At 41.9% G+C, this 21746-nt stretch overlaps 1 protein-coding gene across 6 annotated transcripts in view; it reads right to left on the bottom strand.

Annotated features, from left to right (window-relative positions):
- Micu1 (mitochondrial calcium uptake 1) overlaps nucleotides 1–21746 on the bottom strand; it is a 191340-nt gene that overhangs the window by 63254 nt on the left and 106340 nt on the right. For all 6 annotated transcript variants that reach the window (XM_008836624.3, XM_008836626.3, XM_008836627.3 and 3 more), the window contains 2 exons: nucleotides 18285–18367; nucleotides 17225–17422 (listed from right to left, as the gene is read on the bottom strand). In XM_008836624.3, coding sequence (XP_008834846.1) covers nucleotides 17225–17422; nucleotides 18285–18367 — 281 coding nt within the window. The remainder of the gene's footprint in view (nucleotides 1–17224; nucleotides 17423–18284; nucleotides 18368–21746) is intronic.

Below are 21746 nucleotides of genomic sequence, written 5' to 3'. Positions count from 1 at the left end.
CACTGATTCTTCCCCTTCTTTTCTAATGAGAGATGTGCAGGAGATGCCGGCAGCTGTGGCAAGGTGCTCTGTGGAGCAGCAGCCGGCACCACGGTGGCACACACCTTTAATCCCAGCAACTGGGAGACAAAAGACCATGAGAGGATGAAGACTCGAGGAGACTTCCGAGAGGGTGCGATGGGGGCCAGGTACTGTGCTAGGTGTCTTCTTAACTTGGACGCCCACCTAACCTGTCAGTATTACCACAATTCTACACAAGAGACTAGGGCTGCCAAGGTCACAGCGGTAAAATTCAAATTTGAACCCATTTAAAGATACAAATATTGCGATTGTACACTGGTTATTCTAAGACTATTCAAAAATATTTACAATACTTATGTACCTACTCTTTGCTAAACATGGTCCAGGGCTTCAAAAGGTGAACGAATGAGATAGATCACTGTCTCATGAACCTTTGGAAGGTTGGGGGTCCATTTTAAATAGGTTAGCATATACTGCCATCCCAGCACCCAGGGAGCTGAGGCAGGAGGACTACCATGAGTTTAAGACCAGCCAAGGCTACACAGTGAGACCTTGTCTAAAAAAATCCCACCAATATTCATGGGACCCTGCTCTTTACCTCTGAACTATTGGCTATTGATAGAGTCTGAGAGAGGGGGGATCACTGTCTCTAGTTGTACCCTCTGCTGAGCCCACCGAGCTTTAATGGATAGCTCCAAACCCACGGCCACACCCATGGCACTGGGTAATCGTCATGGGTCACAAATCAAAAGGAACAGACATGAACGTGCATAGATCTGTGGAGAGTGGACAGGGGTGGTAAGGAGGTGGGAGGCGAGCCTGGCCAGTATGCAGTATGTGCATATGTGAAATTGAAAACCAAACAAAACAAAACCCTTAAATGAACAAATGAACAGGGAGGCCAGGGAAGGCTGTGGTAAGAAGGTGACACTGAAGCTGAAAACACTTCCCACAGCTGCCTCTTTAAAACTCTGTCTTGCCAGTTCTATCAGGTTCTTTGTCCCTTTACTCATGTCAAACCTCTCCAAGTGGACACGTGTGTGTTCTGGTGGAGATCCAGCTTTCTCGGGCTCCCTTTCTCTATTCTGTACTACATAAATACAAGCCAGCCCTCTGTCCCTGCCTTTCTGTTCTTTAGGTAAACACTGTCCTTGGGTGAGTGCCCCTACATCCACAGATGCCACATGCTGGCAATCCTGTATCTAGATTTCCAACCATGTCACTAATATGAATGACAAATCCATATGTCCACTTCCGGACAAACCTACTGAAATGTTCCCTCTGTACTTCAACCTTGAGTCAGGCATGGTGGCAGAAACCTAGAATCCCAGCACTTAAGAGCCAAGTTAGGCAGGAGGACCATGAGTTTGAGACCAGGTTGGGCTAGTTAGGAAGATCATCTCGTCCCCACTCCAAAGCTCCTTGAATTGAAAATGTCCAAAACAGAACTCATCACTTTTCTTTCTATAGAACATAAACCTAGCTGTTCTACCTTCTCTATCTCAGTGAGCGGCATTACTGAACCTCTCCTCTCTTGTACCAGTTGCCAAACCTGTAAAAACATTTTAAGATTTCTCAGACTAACCCCTTTCCTCTCTCCTTGTTCTGAAGACTGCCTTACTAATTTCTCCTCGGACAAATATTGTAACTATTTAATAGGATTTTCCCTCTTTGCTAATCTATACAGTGCTGGTAGAGTGATCTTTCTAAAGATCCAGATCTGATCAGACTACTTCCTTTTTTAAACCTTTAAGTACTTTCCCCACAGGGCTTCCTTCTGTGATAGAGTGCCCACATCCCCCAGCTTAGCAGACAAAGTACTTCATGACCCGCTGCTGTCTGTGGTCTTTATTTTTTAAGCAGCACTGTCTCTTCTTCTCCCTGTTTTGAACTTACCCTCTTTCTCTACAATGTATTTTTGCTTCTTCTATTTTGTACAAATTTCTCTCTGTCTCTGACAAATGGCTGAAGTACTTTATATCTCATTAGCTTAAGCTTGAATAAGAAAAACATTGATGGGTCTAGAGAGATGGCTCAGCGGTTAAGAGCACTGGCTGCTTTTGCAGAGGACCCGGGTTCAATTCTTAGTACCCACATGGTAGCTAACAACCATCTGTAACTCCAGTTCCAGGGCATCTGATGCCTTCTTCTGACCTCTGTGGGCACTGCACAACATGGGTGGACCCACTAACCAGCACGCATTACACTCATCCACGTAAAATAAAAATAGTAAAAATTAAAAAAAAATTTTATGTGTATGTGTGTATTGCTTGCATGTAGGTAAGCGCACCCGTGTCGTGAAATGCCCGTGGAAGACAGAAGAGGCTGTTGGATCCCCGGAACTGGAGTTACAGACAGTTGTTAGCAGCCACGTGGGTGCTGGGATTCGAACCCGGCTGCAAGAACAGTTGGTGCTCTTAACCACTGAGCCATCTCTCCAGCCCCAATAAAAATTTCTTTAAAAAAGGAAAACATTCATGCTAATGTTGGGGTGAATTCCTATAAAACAAACAGGAGCGTGTGGGTGGGGAGGGAGAAAAGGCATTCAATAAGAAAATAAGAAAAATAGAAATGAAAAAGACTTGAGAAACAATCATTTCTGTGCTGTTAAATGAATTCAGAAGATAATAACCTGATGTAATATATGACCCTCTAAAGTGGTACTTGCTCAGAGCAGGCAGTATATAATGTATTATTTATTCACAAGTTACAGCAAAGCTGGATCTGGCTCCTAAGACATTGTCTAGACTCCTGAGACTACCCTAAGGTTCTGACAGATAAGAGGTTAAAGCTCTTTTTCCCCTTCTTCCTTTCCTCCGCCCCCACCTCACTTCCTCCTCTTCCGGTAGCCTCAGCTGGACCAGACTGGCCTTGATACAGAGATCCACCTGTCTCTGCCTCCTGAGTGATGGGATTAAAGTTGTGTACCACCACACCCAATCCTTTTTTTAAATGTCTTTAAAAAATTTTATTATTTTATGTGTCCGAGTTATTACCTGCATGTATGTAAGCGCACCCATTTCTGCAGTGCTCACGGAAGACAGATGAAGGTGTCAGAGCCTGTGGAACTGAAGTTATGCATGGTTGTTAGCCACCATGAGAGTGCTGGGAACGGAACCCGGGTCCTCTGCAAGAGCAGCCAATACTCCTAACTGCTGAGTCATCTCTCCAGCTGTCCCCACCCCACCCCCTTTTAAAAAGTATTTTTGCAGAACCAGCCTTGAGGGCACAGGGTCCCTTCAGTAACATGAGAACACCCAGAAGAGTCATTAATTCAGGCCTGGTCTGGGACAAACTTGGTACGGAAGGTCATTTTCTTTCTCCGCTCTCTCCTGGCTGCGGTCCCAGAGCACTCAGTGCTCCCTGGCTTTTTCTCATCTTTTCCAGGACAGGGCAAAGAATGATGAAAATTAACCACTGTGTTCTTCAGACAGAATGAATCTCAAAGTTAGGGTTGACTCGTAAAATGCCTCTGAGCCGTCTCCTGTCCTCTTCTTCAGACTGATTTACATGCCCAGTTTAGAGTCTCACTGGACCACACGCTAATCTCTGCCACTATGTATTATACATGATGCAGTGAGAAAATGTCTGGAGCTGGGTGTGGTGCTACATGTGGGCAATCTCAGCACTTGGGAGGCTGAGGCTAGGAAGACTGGGAATTTGTGGTTAGCTTGGGCTACACAGTGAGACCCTGGCTCAAAAATAGATAGATTGAAAACAAGGAACTAAATAAAATCCTGGTTCATCCATCTTACCTTCAGAAGCTTCGGGCTGAACAGTGTTTTGCTCACCTCTGTATCTTCACCATTTAGTACAGTTCCTAGAAAGCTAGTGTAAATTGAAGTTGAGTGCCAGACCGCTAGGAATCACATCTTAGTCCTCGGTATGCCTGAAATCTGTGGCAAGTTATTTAGCCACTTTGTGCCTCAGTTTCCCCATTTGATAAATGTGGGCAATTATAATATCAATCTTACAGCACTGTGAAGATCATATGAAACAAGACTAAATTTAGTACAGTGCCTGGCTCAAGAGAGCTGCTCAAGAAACATCACCTAGCATTTTCATTATGTAGTTTGTGCTTAGTCTGTTGCTAAATGCTGGACGAGCTGTAGGTCTGCACCTCGGAAGGCTGCAGTCAGGAGTGTGGAGAGATTAAACAGTGCTCTGTCAATCTGTAATCGCCTTCCCACATGCTGTTCTGCATCTCAACTCTATTGTGTTAAAATTCTTTTACGAGAGCAAAGAGTTAACTATCTCTGCATTCTGAATTCCAAATAAATGATCTAGGAACTTTGAAAACACTGGTAACAGACCTCCTACGTTGAGAAGGACTTGCATTCTACTAAAAAAGGGCCACCAAGACTTTGAATGACAGGAGAAGTTTCACCTGGAGAAAGATCAAATTGTCATGATTTATTTATGAGCTTCTCATGGCCACTTTAAAATGAATTTAGAATGTAACATTAAAGATTCTGGATAACAGGAAAATCCTGGAAACTGCCAAGTATTCTAAAGGTATCAATAACATACCACTGATTTTAGAATTGCAAAGTTGTCTGCAAATCAGAGAAAAACAACAATCTTTAATAGTTTTTGGTAGTTAAATGTTTAATGTGATTTAGGAGTGCTAAGACATCTTAAGAATCATGTCTACTGTCAGGATGGGGTGCTTGCTTGTAGGTCCAGCTACTCAGGAGGCCAGGGCAGGGGTCACTTAATTCCAGGACTTTGATGTCAGCCTGGCAACACAGATAGAAATGCTACCCTGGGACTCCCACAAAAAAAATTACTGAGGAAAACGGCATTCTTATTCTAGTTTGTAGTTCATTCATTCATTTGTTTGTTCCTTCCTTTAATATTTTTTTTGAGACAGGGTCTTATGCAGTTCAGGCTGGCCTCAAATGCTCTATACAGCTGAGTATGACCTTGAACTCCTGATCCTCTTTCCTCTCTCTACCTCCTAAGTGCTCGGATTATAGATGTGCACCACCAAATCTGGTGATGTATCTATTTTTTAAAGCAGTGATCAGTTAAAAAAAAATCCTTTGGCTCCCTTGTCAACTACTAGTTTGTACAGATTATACTACTAATACAATGTGTTAATTTTTAGTGGGTAAATAGAGGTCTAGATTAAAGAAATAAGAAAGCAAAACTAATAGCTTAAAAAAGACAAAAATAAGCCAGGTGTGGTGGCGCACACCTGTAGTCCCAGCACTTGGGAGGCAGAGGCAGGCAGATCTTTGTGAGTCTGAGGCCAGCCTGGTCTACATAGTGAGTTCCAGGATAGCTGGGGCTACAGGGAGACCCTGTTTCAAAAAGACCAAAATAAAAAAAGAGACAAAAATAAAATTACATTATATATGTGAGCGTGTGTGTGTGTGTGTGTGTGTGTGTGTGTGTGGAATAATGGTATTAAGATTAAGAAGAGTTTCCAAGGGGCATGGGCACAGGGACATCAGAATTTTGATTTTCCTATTTCCCTGCAGTTTGTAATGCTATGCTAGGATCTCAACTTCTGGTGAAAGCAATAAATTCCTTTTCCCCCTTTTCACACTTGAAAATGCTACTTAGTAGCTTAGGAAACAGAACATTCTAATTCTTTCTTAGAACAAATTAAAGAGCAGAGACCTTTCTTTCATATTCCCACTCTAGTCACTGAAAGGCAAATATTCTGAATATCAGACATATTTTTCTCTTTTTAGGTTGCTGTTTCAGAGCTGTGAATGGTGGGAGCACACAGTATTCATTTTCTATGGCCTGGTATGTTGCTCAATGTGATGTTTTAGAGATAAATCCATGTCCAATTATGGTTTAGCTTACTGAAATAAATAATATCCTGTGACCATGAAATAATTTCCTTAATCAATCTAAGGTAGATGCACATAAGGCATTTGTTAAAACCAACCAACCAACCAACCAACCAACCAAACAAACAAACAAACAAACAGTTCTTGACAGTGAGTTCCAGGCCAGCCAGGGCTACATAGTGAGACCTTGTCTTAAACAACAACAACAACAGAAAAACCACAAGGTGGCTGACTCTTGAGGAATGACACCCAAAATTAATCTCTGGCTACCACATGCATGCTTACATGTACACACAAAAACACACACAGAAAATTAAAGTCAGGCATGTGGTGTACAACTCTAGTCCCAGCACCTGGGAGGCAGAGGCAAGAGGATCTTTTTTAAGTTCAAGGCCAGCCTGGTCTACACAGCTAGTGCCAGGCAAGCCAGGGCCAAGAGTAGACCTTGTCTCAAAAACAAAACAAAAGTTTAAAAAAAAACCAAAAGCAATTCTTGAGTGAATATATATATATATATATATATATATATGAGAAAAATTTCTGAGTTGTGGGATATTGGCCTGTGAAAGTCTTCTAGAAATTGCATTTTTTCAGTGATTTCATCATAATTTACAATTACTGAGAACCTCTATTACCCCATAACCTTCAGCATCACTCAAAACAGATATATAAATGGGGTCATTTTGGTATATTATATAAAGAACATTCATTGACTTAATTTGAGTTTCTCTCACTGATGAGCTTTTGTATTTGTTTATATACAAGGCAAAAATGCCTAATTACACTTCATCCATTAAAAAATATTTTACATTATTTTTATTTTATATGTACGAGTGTACTGCCTGCATGTATGTAAGTGCACCCATGTTGTGCAATGCCTTTGAAGGTCAAAAGGTGGTGTTGGATCCCCCAGAACTGGAGTTATGGATGGTTGTTAGCCTTGAACCCAGCTCCTTTGCAAGAGCAATCAGTGCTCTTAACCACTGAGCCATCTCTCGATCTCTCTAGCCCCACACTTCATCCATTTTAAAACTCTGAAACTGGTTGCTTTTTAATTTTTTTTTTTTGTCTTTTTGAGACAGTGTCTCCTTGTAGCCCCAGCTGGCCTGGAACGTGCTATGTAGACCAGGCTGCCTTCAACTCACAGAGATTAGCCTGCCTCTGCCTCCTGAGTGCTGGTTCTCCTGGTCATAGTTCATGCAATTATTGTCTTCACGAAGATAATTGACTTTTTACTTTCTTTTAGTTTGATACAAACAGTATTGTGAAAAGTAACCATCCTATCAAAATCAATTTACAGATTAAAAGCAATCCCAACCAAAATCTCCATGACATTTTTTTCACATAAATAGAAAAAAAAATCATTCTAAAATTCATATAGAATCACAAAAGACCCCAGATAGCGAAAGTAATTCTGAGCATAAAGAGCAATGCTGGAGGGTCTACCAAATCAGCTATATTTCAAACTATATTACAGAGCTACAGTAATAAAAACAGCATGGTACTGGCACAAAACCAGATATGTAGATCTATGCAGCAATATAGATGACCCAATCACGAGTACATGTGATTACAGCCACATAATACTTGACTAAGTTGCCAAAAATACATGTTGAAGGAAAGACAGCATCTTCAACAAATGGTGCTATGAAAACTGGGTCACTATGTGTAGAAGAATGAAATTAGACTCATAGCTATCACTCTGCTCATATTTATCACTCTGTACAAAAATCAACTCTAAATGGATCAGACCTCAATGTGAAACCTGAAATGCTGAAGCTGTTTGAAGAAAACATAGGCAGTGCCCTGTGAGATAGGTGCATGAAGACTTTCTAAATCAGACCTCACTCACTCAGGCATCAAGGCCAGCAACTGACAAATGGGACTCATTAGACTAAGAAGCTTATGCAGTGAAGGAAACAACCAATCAAGTGAAGAAGTCCATAGAGTGGGAGTCTTTGCCAGCTATTTATCTGACAGAGGATTAATATCCAGATATACAAAGAACTCAAAAAACAAAGAATCAGGGCTGGAGAGATGGCTCAGCAGTTAAGAGCACTGGCTGTTCTTGCAGAAGACCCAGGTTGGAATCCGAGCACCCACATGGCAGCTAGCAGCTGTCCGTAACTCCAGTTCAGGGGATCTGACAGTCTCTTCTGTCCTCCACAGGCATTGCACGACAGGGGTGCACCTACATACATGCAGGCAATACACATATACACATAAAATAAAAATAATAAAATATATAAAAAAAAAAACAAGAATCAAAGACAACATAGCCCAATTAAAAAAGTGGGCTACAGATGTGAAAAGAGGGTTCTCAAAAGAAGAAATAAAAATGGCTAAGAAATATCTTTTAAAAGTATTCAACAGTCTTAGTAATTAGAGAAATGCAAATTAAAACTACTTTAAGATTTCATGTTACCCCAGTCAGAATGGCTAAGATCAAGAAAACAAGCCAGGTATGGTGGCACTTGGGAGGAAGATGCAAGGGATCTCTGTGAGATCAAGGCCAGCCTGGTTTACATAGTGAGTTCCAGGTCAGCTGGAGCTACAGAGAGACACTGTGCCTACTGACAGGGATATAGAGAAAGGAGAACCCTCATTTACTGCTGGTGGGATTGCAAACTGGTGCAGGTACCATGGAAATCAATGTGGAGCACTCTTAAGAAACTAAAAATAGATCTACCATATGATCCAACTATACCACTCCTTGGCATAGACCCAAAGGACTTGATATCCTACTCCAGAGATGCCTGCTCAGCCATGTTTATTGCTGTTCTTTTCACAATATCTAGGAAATGGAAATAACTTCTCTGTTCCTCAGCCAACAACTGGATAAATGAAAATGTGGTACATTTACACAATGGAGTTCTACTCAGCAGTTAAGGAAAACAATCATGAAATTTTCAGGTACATGGATGGAACTAGAAACTGTTAAGTGCAGTAACCCAGACTCAGAAAAACAAGCAACACATGTTCTCTCTCATTTGCATATCCTAGCTCCAAATTCTTAGATGTGAGTATATGTCCTGATGGAAAGAAATCATGGGGGGAGAGGGAAAGAAGGAGCTCAAGAGAGCGGGATAGTAGGAAACAGGTGTTATCAAGGGGGAAATGGGGAAAATCAGGGGCATTTTAACCAGGGAGGGAGGAGGAGGGCTACACAGGGATAGAGGAAAAAGCGATAATGCTTAGGTGGTGTGCAAAGCCAAAGGGAAAGGTAATACTTAATACCTTGATGTAAATGTGAGTGCACACGTACAGCTGAAGGCTGCATAACACAACTCATAACGTCAGGCGAGAGAAGCCTCCCTCCCAGTTGTCGGTCAGGATACTCCAAGAGATTCCCAAAATAACACAGGCTATTGTCAACAGCCCTTGATTACCTCCCAGAACTTGAAAGTTAGGACCCTACTGCTGAAGATGCTACCTGCTTCGGACACAGGACTTGGGAGTAATGAGCTGGAACTGACCTGGAAGTCTCCTTCCTGAAGACTAGCTCTCATAGTATCAGAAGATACTATGCAAGCTGCCAAGGGAGGAAACCAATCAATGATCCTACCCAGCTGTGAAGTCTACGAACCACAACAGCGACTGGTCCGGCAAACTATCTTTATTGGTGCAGTAGTGGCACTTTTATCTTGGGGATAATCAATAGCTGTCTAATTGGACTCAAGGCCTGCTCAATGGGAGGAAAATCTTCTGTGGCATGGTAAACACTGCCAAGTACACATGGCTGGAGAGGTCACAGACCCTACTCTTAAAAATATTTTACTTATTGTGCATATGTGTATATGTATGTGCATGTGTATAATGTGTGTAGGGGGGCACATGTGCCATGGTGTACTTGTGGAGGTCAGAGGGCAACTCTGTGGAGTCAGTTCTTTCCTTCCACCTTTACTGGGGAGTTGAGGATTGAGCTCATGTCACAAATGTCTTTACCCTCCGAGCCATCTCACTGGTTCTTTCTTTTCTTATTGATATAATTAGCTGAGTTCTTTATACCTCCTTTTCATTTTTCTTTCTTATTAAATAAACCTAGTTAATTTCAATATTCTTTGAACACTAGAAACATAACGGTTATTCTCTTACTTGTATCTAATTTCTCTTCAGATAACTGGTACTCAACCTTGAAATGGGACAGCACGATTGGCAGGCTATTCAGTAACCCATAGGGATTCCAACTTAGCTTCCAGTTTCTTTGTTGTATATTCTAGAGTCTTCTTTCTCATATAAATTAGTTTTTACTTTTCTTTGACGTGACAGCTTCTTTTCCCCACCTTCTTCCCAAATTAAAATTAACCATATCTTTCAAAGAATTTTCTAATACCTTTCATTTTGATTGACGTCTTTCTCGCTATAGTCTTCAAGAAATCAATGAATATATTAATTGGAGTTAGTTAGACTTGGCACCTGTCTCTAAGGAACTCATCTCAGTTGTTCTTGGTAGCCTTAGACAGAATTCTTAATAACCTCAAAGGAGTTTTTTAAAAACTTTGTATTCTTACATCATTCCTTTAAACGCATGCCTTTTTTTTTCTTTTGTTCTCAAACAGAGAAAGAAGGGTAAATGAAACAAATATGATCAAAATTTAAGAGCATTAAAACATTGAAAATGGGGGCTGGAGAGTTGGCTCAGTGGTTAAGAGCACTGACTGTTCTTACAGAGGAACCAGGTTTGATTCCCAGCACCCACATGGCAGCTAACAACCATCCGTAACTCTAGTTCCAGGGGATCTGATGCCCTCTTCTGACCTCCTCTGGTGTTGTAAGACATGGGTGTATTTACACACATGGAATGCACTCATACACATAAAAAATAATAAAATATTTTTAAAAGTTGAAATGTATTGCTGAAGAAAATATATGATGGAACTCTGGTCTTTTTCTGTCCCTAAAATTCAAACTTAAAAATTTCCTTCCTTCAGGGGCTGGAGAGATGGCCCAGCAGTTAAGAGCACTGACTGCTCTTGCTGAGAATCCAGGTTTGTTTCCCAGCACCTACATGGTGGCTACGAACCGTCTTTAACTCCAGTTCCAGGGGAATCCAAAGCTCTCCTCTGACCTCCGCGGCATTGCATGACACGGGTGCACTCACATACATGCAGGCAATACACTCATACACATAAAATAAAAAATGATAAATATTTAAAAAATTTCCTTCCAAGCTGGGGGTGGTGGTGTATACCTTTAATCCCAGCACTTGGGAGGCAGAGGTAGGCAGATCTTTGTGAGTTCGAGGCCAGCCTGGTCTACATAGTGAGTTCCAGGACAGCTGAGGCTACAGGGAGACCCTGCCTCAAAAATACAAAAAAAAAAAAAAAAAATTTCCTTCCTTCCTTCCTTCCTCCCTCCCTCCCTCCCTCCCTATTTATTTTTTGCCTTTTTTTTAAGGCCAAAAATTTGTGTGCTGTTTTATTGTATGTTACAGCCAGTGTATATAAAATAGTTATAACCTTGTGAAACAGAAATCCATGAAAATTCAGAGAGGTAGCTGGTAAGGACTGACAAGTAGAAGAATGTGTATTATGGCACATGTGTTACAGGGACGCCTTGGTACAGGCTTCAAATTTAGTTCTCTTGAATTCACTGGTTCATGAAAAGCAGCTTAACAAACCTCTGAAAGATCGGACTACAAAAAGGAGCAGCCTTTCTGGGGTCTAAAGGGATTTGTGCTTGAAGACACTCCAGTCAACAGAGGGTCATGTTGAGCATTCTGCAGACAGATCTGTTTCAAGTTTGCAGCTGCCTGGGAAACCTTCACGCGGGTGAGGCTGGTCTCTAGCCAGAGCTGCTGAACCGCCTTCTTCACGGGGGCAAGCGCTGAAGGAACCTGACATGGCGCACTCGGGAGCCAGGCTGAAGGAACCTGACATGGCGCACTCGAGAGCCGGGCTGAAGGAACCTGACATGGCGCACTCGAGAGCCGGGCTGAAGGAACCTGACATGGCGCACTCGAGAGCCGGGCTGAAGGAACCTGACATGGCGCACTCGAGAGCCGGGCTGAAGGAACCTGACATGGCGCACTCGAGAGCCGGGCTGAAGGAACCTGACATGGCGCACTCGAGAGCCGGGCTGAAGGAACCTGACATGGCGCACTCGAGAGCCGGGCTGAAGGAACCTGACATGGCGCACTCGAGAGCCGGGCTGAAGGAACCTGACATGGCGCACTCGAGAGCCGGGCTGAAGGAACCTGACATGGCGCACTCGAGAGCCGGGCTGAAGGAACCTGACATGGCGCACTCGAGAGCCGGGCTGAGGGGTCCGTTCCTTTTTTGCTTTTTTTTGAGACAGGGTCTCCCTGTAATTCTCTGTGTAGACTTGAATTCAGAGATCCGTCTGCTTCCCAAGTGCTGGGATTAATGCACCACCACGCACCCTAAGTGCACCTGTGTATGGAGGCCAGAAGAGGGCACTGGATCCCCTGGAACTGGAGATACAGACAGTTGTCAGCTGCCATGTGGGTGCTGGCACAACAGCAGCCATCGCTCTTAACCCCTGAGCCATCTCTTTGGCCTCTCTCTGGCCCCTCAAACTTTTTTCTTGAGTTTCGCAGAAACCTTATCACGGACTAAAAACAAAAAAGTGAATTGAATAATGAGCAGAAATAGTTCAGTGTGAAATTGAATGCGCAACAGGCCCGAGCTGGAATCCTGAAACTACTACCATAAGGCAGTTCTGAGACTTCTACCTCTTTGAATGTCAGTTGCTACGGCTGTAACGCGGGTGGAATGCAGCTAAAGCTGACAGAGGCGGTGAGAGTAAGAAGGCAGGTATATGTGCAAAGTGCCCGGATCCAGTAGCATCAGTGCAGTGCTTACTGACTTTTCTTTCTTCCTTGTCCTTCTGGAAATTAAACATAATAGACTGAGATTCCTTCACTCACAAAAACTGCTGTTCCTAGAAAAAGACATAAACAACTAACTAAACAAAGAATAAATCTTCCTGATCTCAAGTTTTAAAGTGGGTAAGTAATGAAAATAAACTAGCAAGAAATAGGAGTGATGGAACTGAGACTCTTACAAAAGCTATGAAGACAGATGCTATTAATCATTTCCATTTCCCTCTTAGCTGTGATGAGATTTTATTTCATGCTCAGCAAAGCGAGAAATCACCCAAACTTTGAAAAGTTAAGTTAAAAGTGTTTCATAAAAACAAAAATTGCTACAATTTTCCAGATGTTTTCTCAGAAAATTATTTCAAAATCAAAGTAAGGCCTTTTAGTCACTTAGTTGGGACGAACGGCTGAATTACCTACTAGAAACCTAATGCCACTGGAGAAAGAGCTTGCAAAATAAAAGACTTACTGAAGGCGTTAACACATGCCAGGTGCCGTTAGGCATATAACCTCACATCCGTGTTAAAGGCTGCCTTAACAAAATTCTATAACTGGGTGGCTTAAATAAGAGAAATTTATTTCTCACTGTTCTGGAAGCCCTAAGTGCAAGATCCAGTTGCCAGCGGGGCTGCTGACCTCTGAGGCTTTCACCTTAGCAGGCACTGACTGCCCTGAGTCCTTCTCCATGATCACCTTTCTCTGCACACGTGCCCTGGCGGTCTCTTAGTATTTCTTTTCTCATAAAGACACAAGTGAGATCGGACTTAGGCCCATTCTGATGGCCTTCTAACTTTTATCACATCATTCAAGGACTTGTCTCCAAATATAATCACTTTCTGAGATGCTGGGTGTTAGGAATGTGATTCCTTTCTTCTGTATCAATATGACCAAATGCCTGATAGAAACAACTTAAGGGAGAAAAGATTCTGGCTCATGCTTTCAAGATGTTTCTGTTCATCATGGTGGGGAAGGCATGGCTAGGGGAGCAGCTCTGTCTGTGTCAGCAGGAGTATGAGGTGGTGACTAATCACATGGTCCACACCAGGAGCAGGGAGAGCTAGGCTGGAACCAGAGGTGGCTGTAACTTCAAAGGTTTGCTCCTGGTGATCCCCTTCTGTCAGCCAGGCCCTTACATCTAAAGGCTCCACAGCTTTCAAAATTGTGCTACAAGCTGGGGCCCAATTTTCAAAACATGAGCCTATGGAGGACTTTTCAAATCCAAACTACCAGGCTGTGGCATATGACTTTTGGAGGGACATGATGCAGCCTCCAACAAAATGCCGCCTCATTTAACCCCTTTACAAATGAATAGCCAGGCCCCTGAGGAAAAAAATAATGCAGCAAATGGCACATAGTCACTAAGTTGTGGAAACAAAATTTCAACAAAGGCCTCATTAGCACCAATGATCTGTCTGCTAGTTACATTTCCTCAAAGGGATATAAATCTAGTTGGGAAGACACAGCACTGATGAAAATTTAAAACAGGGAGCTATGGCTACAGATGCACTTACTCACTGGGTCTCTGTCATTATATGGAAAGAATGGCTTCAGGGTTAGTGACTGTTTATAGAACCATTGTTAAATATTAGGCTAGGTTCCCCGTGCCAATCCCTTCAAAAGGTCTGTTGGCTTCCTCATATGAATAGCTGCTGACCAGAAAACAGGACCAGTCTTTGTATGTCTTGGTCCAAACCCTATTAAAAAATCCTAAGTCAATGCCAAATACAAAAGCACTTTTGCAAATAAGTATCATAGATCAGACTGGCATTATGTCTATATGCAGGTGTATAAAATCCCTCAACTGGTTTGGATGTTTGTATCCCACTGGCAGACTACACAATGCAGCAGCAAGCTTTCAGCTCTATGCATCCCATCTTGAAAGTCCAGAGTCCCGTGTTCTGTCTCTTTAGACTCCACTTGTATTTCTAGAAATTTTAACTAGATTGTAGTCAGTTCCTTCCCAGCCCTCAGGGTTGGATGTATTATTCTTCAAAATTTGCGTCAAAGTATCATCTTACTTTGTGCCTTACCATAACAGAGTTTTAATGGATCTATAATCTATGTTCAATTGTCATTATAAAGTTAAAGAATTAAATAATTTAATTCCCAGGTGTTATGTTTCCAAAGACCAGCCCTAGTATGCAATCTAGGGATGTGGATAGAGAACTTGAAGCCTAGTACATACCAACTCTTACACAAAAGCTGTCGGATGAAGTCTATTACTTTCTTCTATATTCTGAAGAACACACTGAAATATTTTAGCAAGAATACAAACTTCCTGAAGGTATAAGCATAATGCATATATATACACATACACATACACATGAACATACATACATACATACATATATATGTATATATGCATATATATAGTTGTAGCATCTCCAGCATTTTTATACATAAAAATACACAGTAATGTAAGTCAGTAAACAAAATAAAATCAACTGCCTGAGAAGTATTTGCAGTTGAATGAAAATGTGTTGAGCATGCATAAACCAAAAAATTTAAACCTGAAATGCTCTGAACTCTAAAGCCTTTATTAGTAAGTGCCCACATGACATCACAAATGGAAAATTCTAACCCTGATCTCATTTGATGGGTCACAGTGAAATCCAAGTGTACAGAGTAGCATATGAAACTATCTTTGGGCTGTGTAGATAAGATGTACATAAAACATAAATAGGTCCCATCCCCAAGATCTCTCATTATACATATGCAAATATTCCTAAATCCCAAAAGAAAAATAAATCAAAAGTTCAAAGCCCTTTGATAACATTTGGATAAGAGATATTCGACCTGTGTTAATGTTAGCATTTACATACATAGTTCTACAGGCCTAAGGCTTAAATGACTAACATAGTCTATTCTGAGAAGTTCCATGGTAAATTCCATTATCTGTAAGCCTACTGTGATAAGTTCACTGGAATTTTTATTGAAGACAAAGCCCTCTATGTACAACTAAACAAAGCAAAATATCAACCAAATAGAATATTATGGACCAGAGAGATGGTTCAGTGGATAAAGGTGCTTGCTGCCAAACCTGATGACGTGAGTTTGATACCCAGCACCCAAACAGTGGAAGGAGAGAAGAGATGGAGTAAGTTGTCCTTTGACCCCCACTTCCTACCACACACAAAAAATAAAGGTAATAAAAAATTATAAACTGAGGTATTATGATTAGTTTTCTGGTTAAATGAGAACTGACTAGACAATTGCTTTGCTTCAACTATCCAAATCCTTTTTAGTGATTCCCTACATGAACGCATTCCTCTGAATGCAGTGGAGGACCTTTGGCACCTAAAACTTAGCTGCTTTTCCTAATGCTCACTTAGCCTTGTGCTTTGTGCTAGAGAAGCTCTCTTCAGCAGCACAAGGGAGTTAGAACAGATGCTCCAGAGCTTTTATTTTTTATTTGACTTGTACTAGCCAGAGTGCTTGCCAGTTAGCGCAGGGGCTTCAGGAGCCTCTCCGCAAGAAGCTTGGGCTCACTGTAGAAAACAATTCCCAGGTTTCAGTGGCCCAGGCTGGTCTCCTGGCAATCTTCATGGCAATCCTCTAGCCTCAGCCTCTTGAGTGCTGGGATTACAGGTGTGAGTTACCACACCTGGTGATGAATACTAATTACATACTTTAAAAAACTAATACAAAGCACATTTCAAAGTTTAATCTAATATTTTAAGTTTATTCATTCTGTTTCTCTCCTATCATGAATATCAGCATTCAGGATAATTGGGAGTTCAGGTGTGATTTCTCAAAGGGTAGGAAAGGGGAGAGTGGACAGAAGAAATACATGAAGTTTAAAATGAAGTGGCATCTTTCTCCAATATTTTTATGTGCTTTGAGTCACAGTATTAATGTTCTGACATTTCAAATAATATTAAAGTACAGCATATGTTGGGGAAAAAGAGGCTGATAATAGTTTAATGGAATTTTAAAAAATGTCTTTTCTCTAGATAAGAGCATATATAGAAGGTGTTTGATGAATGGTCTGAATAGAAGCAATAGCCAATTAACCCCAAACACACTTAATCAACAAATACACACTGTGAAAACATTAATGCTCTTACAGTAGGGCTTCCCAGTTCTGAACAGCATGACTATCTAAATTTTGAGTGGAAAAGCAAGCTTGTAAATCTCTAAACACAGTAAGACACCTTTGCAACTATGAGAACAGAGATTTCATTTTTGACAGTTTGTGTTTCCAGGCGTCACAATCTTTGTAAACATTCACAGAAAGGGCTACTTATGATCCCTTCTGTACATTCTGGTACCATCCATGCAATAAAAGTCAGACAGGGACGCAGTGAGGGAGAACTGCCTCGACTCCCGAAATTTCTTCCTTCCTCAAGTGGGGAAAGACAACTAAGGTTTAGAATTCTGACTCTGTTTTCAGTTCCAGAACCACATCGCTCCATGACCATCTTTACAGAATATATCATTTCCCACCCACTACTGGTTCACAGATCAATGGTTCCTACAGCTTGGAGAGAGACTGAAAGCAGACCTAGAGCACAGGCCCCCGGCTCGGAGGGTCTCAAACCCTGGGGAAACCCACCTCCAGTTTCAGAACATCATGCTGAAGTTTACGCTGGAATTCCAGGAAGTTTTTGATGGTCAGTTTCCCTTTGAGATCAGCTCCAAAAAAGTAGGTTGTGAGGGCTGAACACAAGCCAGACTTGAGGGTGTTCCCAGTAGTAGGGCGATCTCTGTGACGCATGCCCATGCTGGTTTGGGAACGAATGATGCTCTGAACCTAAAACAGAATCATATACACATCCAGAGAGATATTATGAAAGTGAAGAAGTACAGAAAAGGTTAGCAACTGTGGATGACAAGCTTCCACTGTACAACCCAACAATCTGGTAAGTCCTGTACATACCCTCATTTTCTAGAGACTGAAGCACACCATTGAGTAATTTGTTCAAGTCAAGTAGCAGCAGGTAGAACCAGGATTCTAACACAGGTCTCCTGACACCTTTACAACTGGGATCCTCAAGAAAACTTTCCTTTCGTGAAGAGTATTTGTGGGCTAAAGGGATGGCTCAGTGCATAAGAGCACTGACTGCTTTCCCAGAGGACTGGGGTTTGGTTCCCAGAGACCATACAGTGGTTACCAACCACCTGTAATTCCAGGTCCAGGGGATCTGATGCCCTCTTCTGGTCTCTGTGGGCATTGCATGAATGCAGGCGCAACACTCATATACATAAAACAAGAATAAATAAATGAGTTTTTCTGGGGGTGCCAAACCTTTCTCTTATGAGTAAGACAACCATCTTCACAATAATATTGTCTGTATCTCCACAGGTTTTACAAGAACTCCACACTTCCCATTCTACTCGAGATGCGGCAGAGGCAGCAAAGCTATAAGCAAATTCTTGACAGCTGAATTTGTTAGAATGACATATAAAGTTGGCATGAAATAGGAAAACATAGGGACTTTGTTCAATCTCTGAGAAAGGCTCTTCTTCGGGACTAGTGACAGTGGCCTCCTTTTGCAACTGAGCTTTCTTAGGCAGGTCTACGATGGATCACCACAGCGCCCGCACCTTCTCCTGCACTCCTCTCTCTTCACAAGCTAAAGACCACAAATGTGAAGAAATTCACCAGCACTTGCCTGCTCAAACTCCTCCATGTCTACTTCTCCATCTCCATTCAAGTCAAACATCTTGAAAGCAATTTCAAAATTCCTCTGAGGAGCTGCAAGGAGAAAGGGAGGCAGGAAGGGAGGGTATGAGAAAAAATGAAGACATTGGTCCCAAATAAGTCACTTCAGGAAAATAAATGTTTCAATAGTAAAATATAGTACCCAAGTCAGAAAATGACACTGCTGATCTAGATGAAGGTTTTAGGAATACTCCTTAAAACTCAAAAAGAATTTTGTGACCAATAAAGCCAACAGTTGTCTATTTTTGTATTTCAACTCTTTTTTTTTTAAATTCAGTTTTGCTTTTGATTTCTTTTAATTAATAATTAATTCTATATGTATGAATATATTAAGTGCTCTTGAGCACTGGGCCATCTCTCCAGACCCAGTTTTGCTTTTTTAAAATATCATCTTCCTAGCACTCGGGAGTTCGAGGCCAGCCTGGTCTACATAGTGAGTTCCAGGACAGCTGGGGCTACAGGGAGACCCTGTCTCAAAAAGACCAAAAAAAAAAAAATCATCTTGTCAGCTTTATAATATTCCCTGTTCCTACTTTTGGCTTTTAGGGCTTTATCGATGCCAAGCATGCATACTATGTTGTTTAAATATAGTATTACTTATCAGGGCAAGAAAGTCTGTCTAGGATGAGACAAGCTACTGCAAAGCAAGAAGCAGAAAGCCTAGGTCTTGATCTTGCTTTAAAACAAGCTGGCTTTCGACTTTGCTGTCCTAAGTCTTTGCAATATAAACACGATCAGCAGTTCTGTGCACGCCATTTTGCTCTGGAGGTTTGAAGCTGTTTCCTTATACGACTTTACACGTTATAGCTGTTCTGTGGTAGAACAGAAAGGTGAACTATGAGCCACTCCCCTCCCCCTTTTCAACATGTCAATTGCATATACAAATTACTCAGTAAAGTATCCTTCCACGTTAAAATTAACTTGAAGCTTAAAAAAACAAAAATGCACACAGCTCGGAGGACGGTAAGTGTGCTTTCCCATAAGTGAATGATCAAAGCTCTTTAATACTTCTTTAGTGTTCCAGAATCAATCAAAATGCAATTAATATTCTCGGTGCATTGTAATGAAACAAACTTCATAGCTGCTCCCCCTCCCTCCCAACTGAGTGTTCTGGTTAAGAAAATGAGATTTGCCCCCTTTTTCATTAAAAAAGGCAAGGTTTATGAAGACAAAGAATGACGGGTGAGCTTTGGGCTTTATACATAATCGTACAGATCAAATCTCCATCTTGAATTCATCAATAGAAACTTTATCTGGGCTTCAATTCTGTTTTCAGACAGCTAGTCATCTAGGCTGTAAAGATCCTGGGTTTCAGTTGCCATGGTGAATCCCATGCCTGTCACCTTCCACTGGTCTACTTCACTTGATACTGACATCCGACAGATTTGCTCCTTTTCTGGTTTTTGATCCTCCTGCCTCAGCCTCCCCAGGAAACCACCTCTCCCAGCCCATGTTTGCTCCTCTTCAGGCTACAGCTGCAATGTCTGGGAAGGATACCACATGCAGAATTAAATTTTTGTATAGTTACTGCCACTTTTCAAAATTTTTCTACAGTCTTAATCCAACCTTTAGCTGAGATGTCACTACGTATTAAGCTTTGAGATGGACAATTTTAAGTGCTTATTGTTGGATTTGGTGCTTGCAAACCTGAAGGATTGAAAAGAAACTGAGGAATAAACTGAGGCTCAAAGCAGTTAAATGTCTGCCTCAAACCCACACAGTTAATAGGTGGTAGACCTGGGAATCGAACTTAGACCAATACTGACAGCAAACCTACAGATCTCACATTACAGTCAAACAAGCACACAGATACTTGTGATGTACAACACATATTCTATGGCAATATGCTCTGACCTAAAAACAAACAACCAAACCTGACTCCGAGGTTACATCAGTCTCTACCAAGCTGAGAGGTTCAAGGTGCTATCTCAACTGTCAATGCCCTACACATATTCTGCTCCAAGATTAGACTCAGCTGTACTAACCAGAGACCCACAGGCAACATGACACGCTGGGAGAGGTTTGTTATGTCCTTTGAAATTCTGAGTATTCTGAATACTCTCTTCTGCTTTTCCTGTTGTCTCCTACTTGGCCCACTTCACTCACCTATTTACCTAGTTGCTATAGATGCCGGAGAGTGTAACGGTGGCAGACAATATGGAGATACTGAACAGGCGAAGAAGAGCGACAGATAGGTGTTTAGAAAAAGGATATGTAGGGGGCTGGAGAGATGGCTCAGTGGTTAAGAACACTGACTGTTCTTGCAGAAGACCCGGGTTCGAATCCCAGCACCCACATGGCGGCTAATAACTGTCCGTAACTCCAGTTCCAAGGGATATGACTGCCTCTTCTGTCCTCTGCGGTGATTGCATGACACGGGTGCACTGACCTACACGCAGGCAAAACATGTATACACATAAAATAAAAATAAAAAATATTAAAAAAAGAAACAAAAGAGCCAGCTTCTGAGAAGACAGATGTGTATGAATGCTGAAGATGTGAACTGAGGTGACGGTGACTGAGAGGAGGGAACAACCTGACATGCCTGAGGAAGGCAGACTTGTGTAACTTAATGAGTAGTTAGCAGTGACGGGTTGAGCGTGAGAAGGGATGACAGCATGACTGGTGTAGACACCCAGGTAACTTGCTGCTTATGAAGAAATAAAATACATGTAACAGGTTTGATGAAATAAAATCACTGCAGATGGGCTCTGCCAAATTCAGGGGGTCCACAGCATCTGCTGATTGAGGCATTCAGGAGATGGAAGTGTGGACAGAAGGTTAGAAGGTTTAAGCTGAAGTAGCTAGTATATCATGCAGTTAGCTGCAAAGAGTCAGAAATAAAGTTGCCCCGCAAAAACGGAAGGGCGAGTTAAGGTAAAATACCGGTAGAAGCCAGGAGCTAAGGGGCAGGGACAGGGAGAGGAATCAGAGGAGGTGGCATCACCACAGCAGGAAGTCAGAGAGAGACAGGGAAGAAAGAGCCAACTCATTGATGTCCCACGATGCACCCCAGTCTGTCTCCTCTGATCATAGAGATCACACAGAATGCTGACAATGTCGGCTCTACCACAGTCTTTCATTCTTTTCTCTGTTTGATTTGTTTATTTCATGTGTGTGTGAGGAGGCGGGGTATGTGTGAGGCGATCAAAAGGACGACTTGTGGGAGTCAGTTCTCTTCTTCCATCATGTGGTTTCTGGGGATTGAACTCAAGTTATAGGTTTGGCAGCAAGTGCTTTTACCCACTGAGCCATCTTCCTGTCCCTCCCTGTCCTAGTTTGTTTCTCCATTGCTGTGACAAAATACTCTGACCACTACCAACTTGGGGAGGAATGGGTTTATTCAGCTTACATCTCCCAGGTCACAGTTCATCAGGGAGCCCAAGGCAGGAACTCAAGGCAGGAACCTGGA

The sequence above is a fragment of the Nannospalax galili genome, unplaced genomic scaffold, assembly GCF_000622305.1.
Source record: "Nannospalax galili isolate Female #2095 unplaced genomic scaffold, S.galili_v1.0 scaffold1437, whole genome shotgun sequence".
In the NCBI taxonomy this organism is placed as follows: domain Eukaryota; kingdom Metazoa; phylum Chordata; class Mammalia; order Rodentia; family Spalacidae; genus Nannospalax; species Nannospalax galili.
Note: the sequence above shows the minus strand (reverse complement) of the source record. Positions and strands in the feature narration are given on the sequence as shown.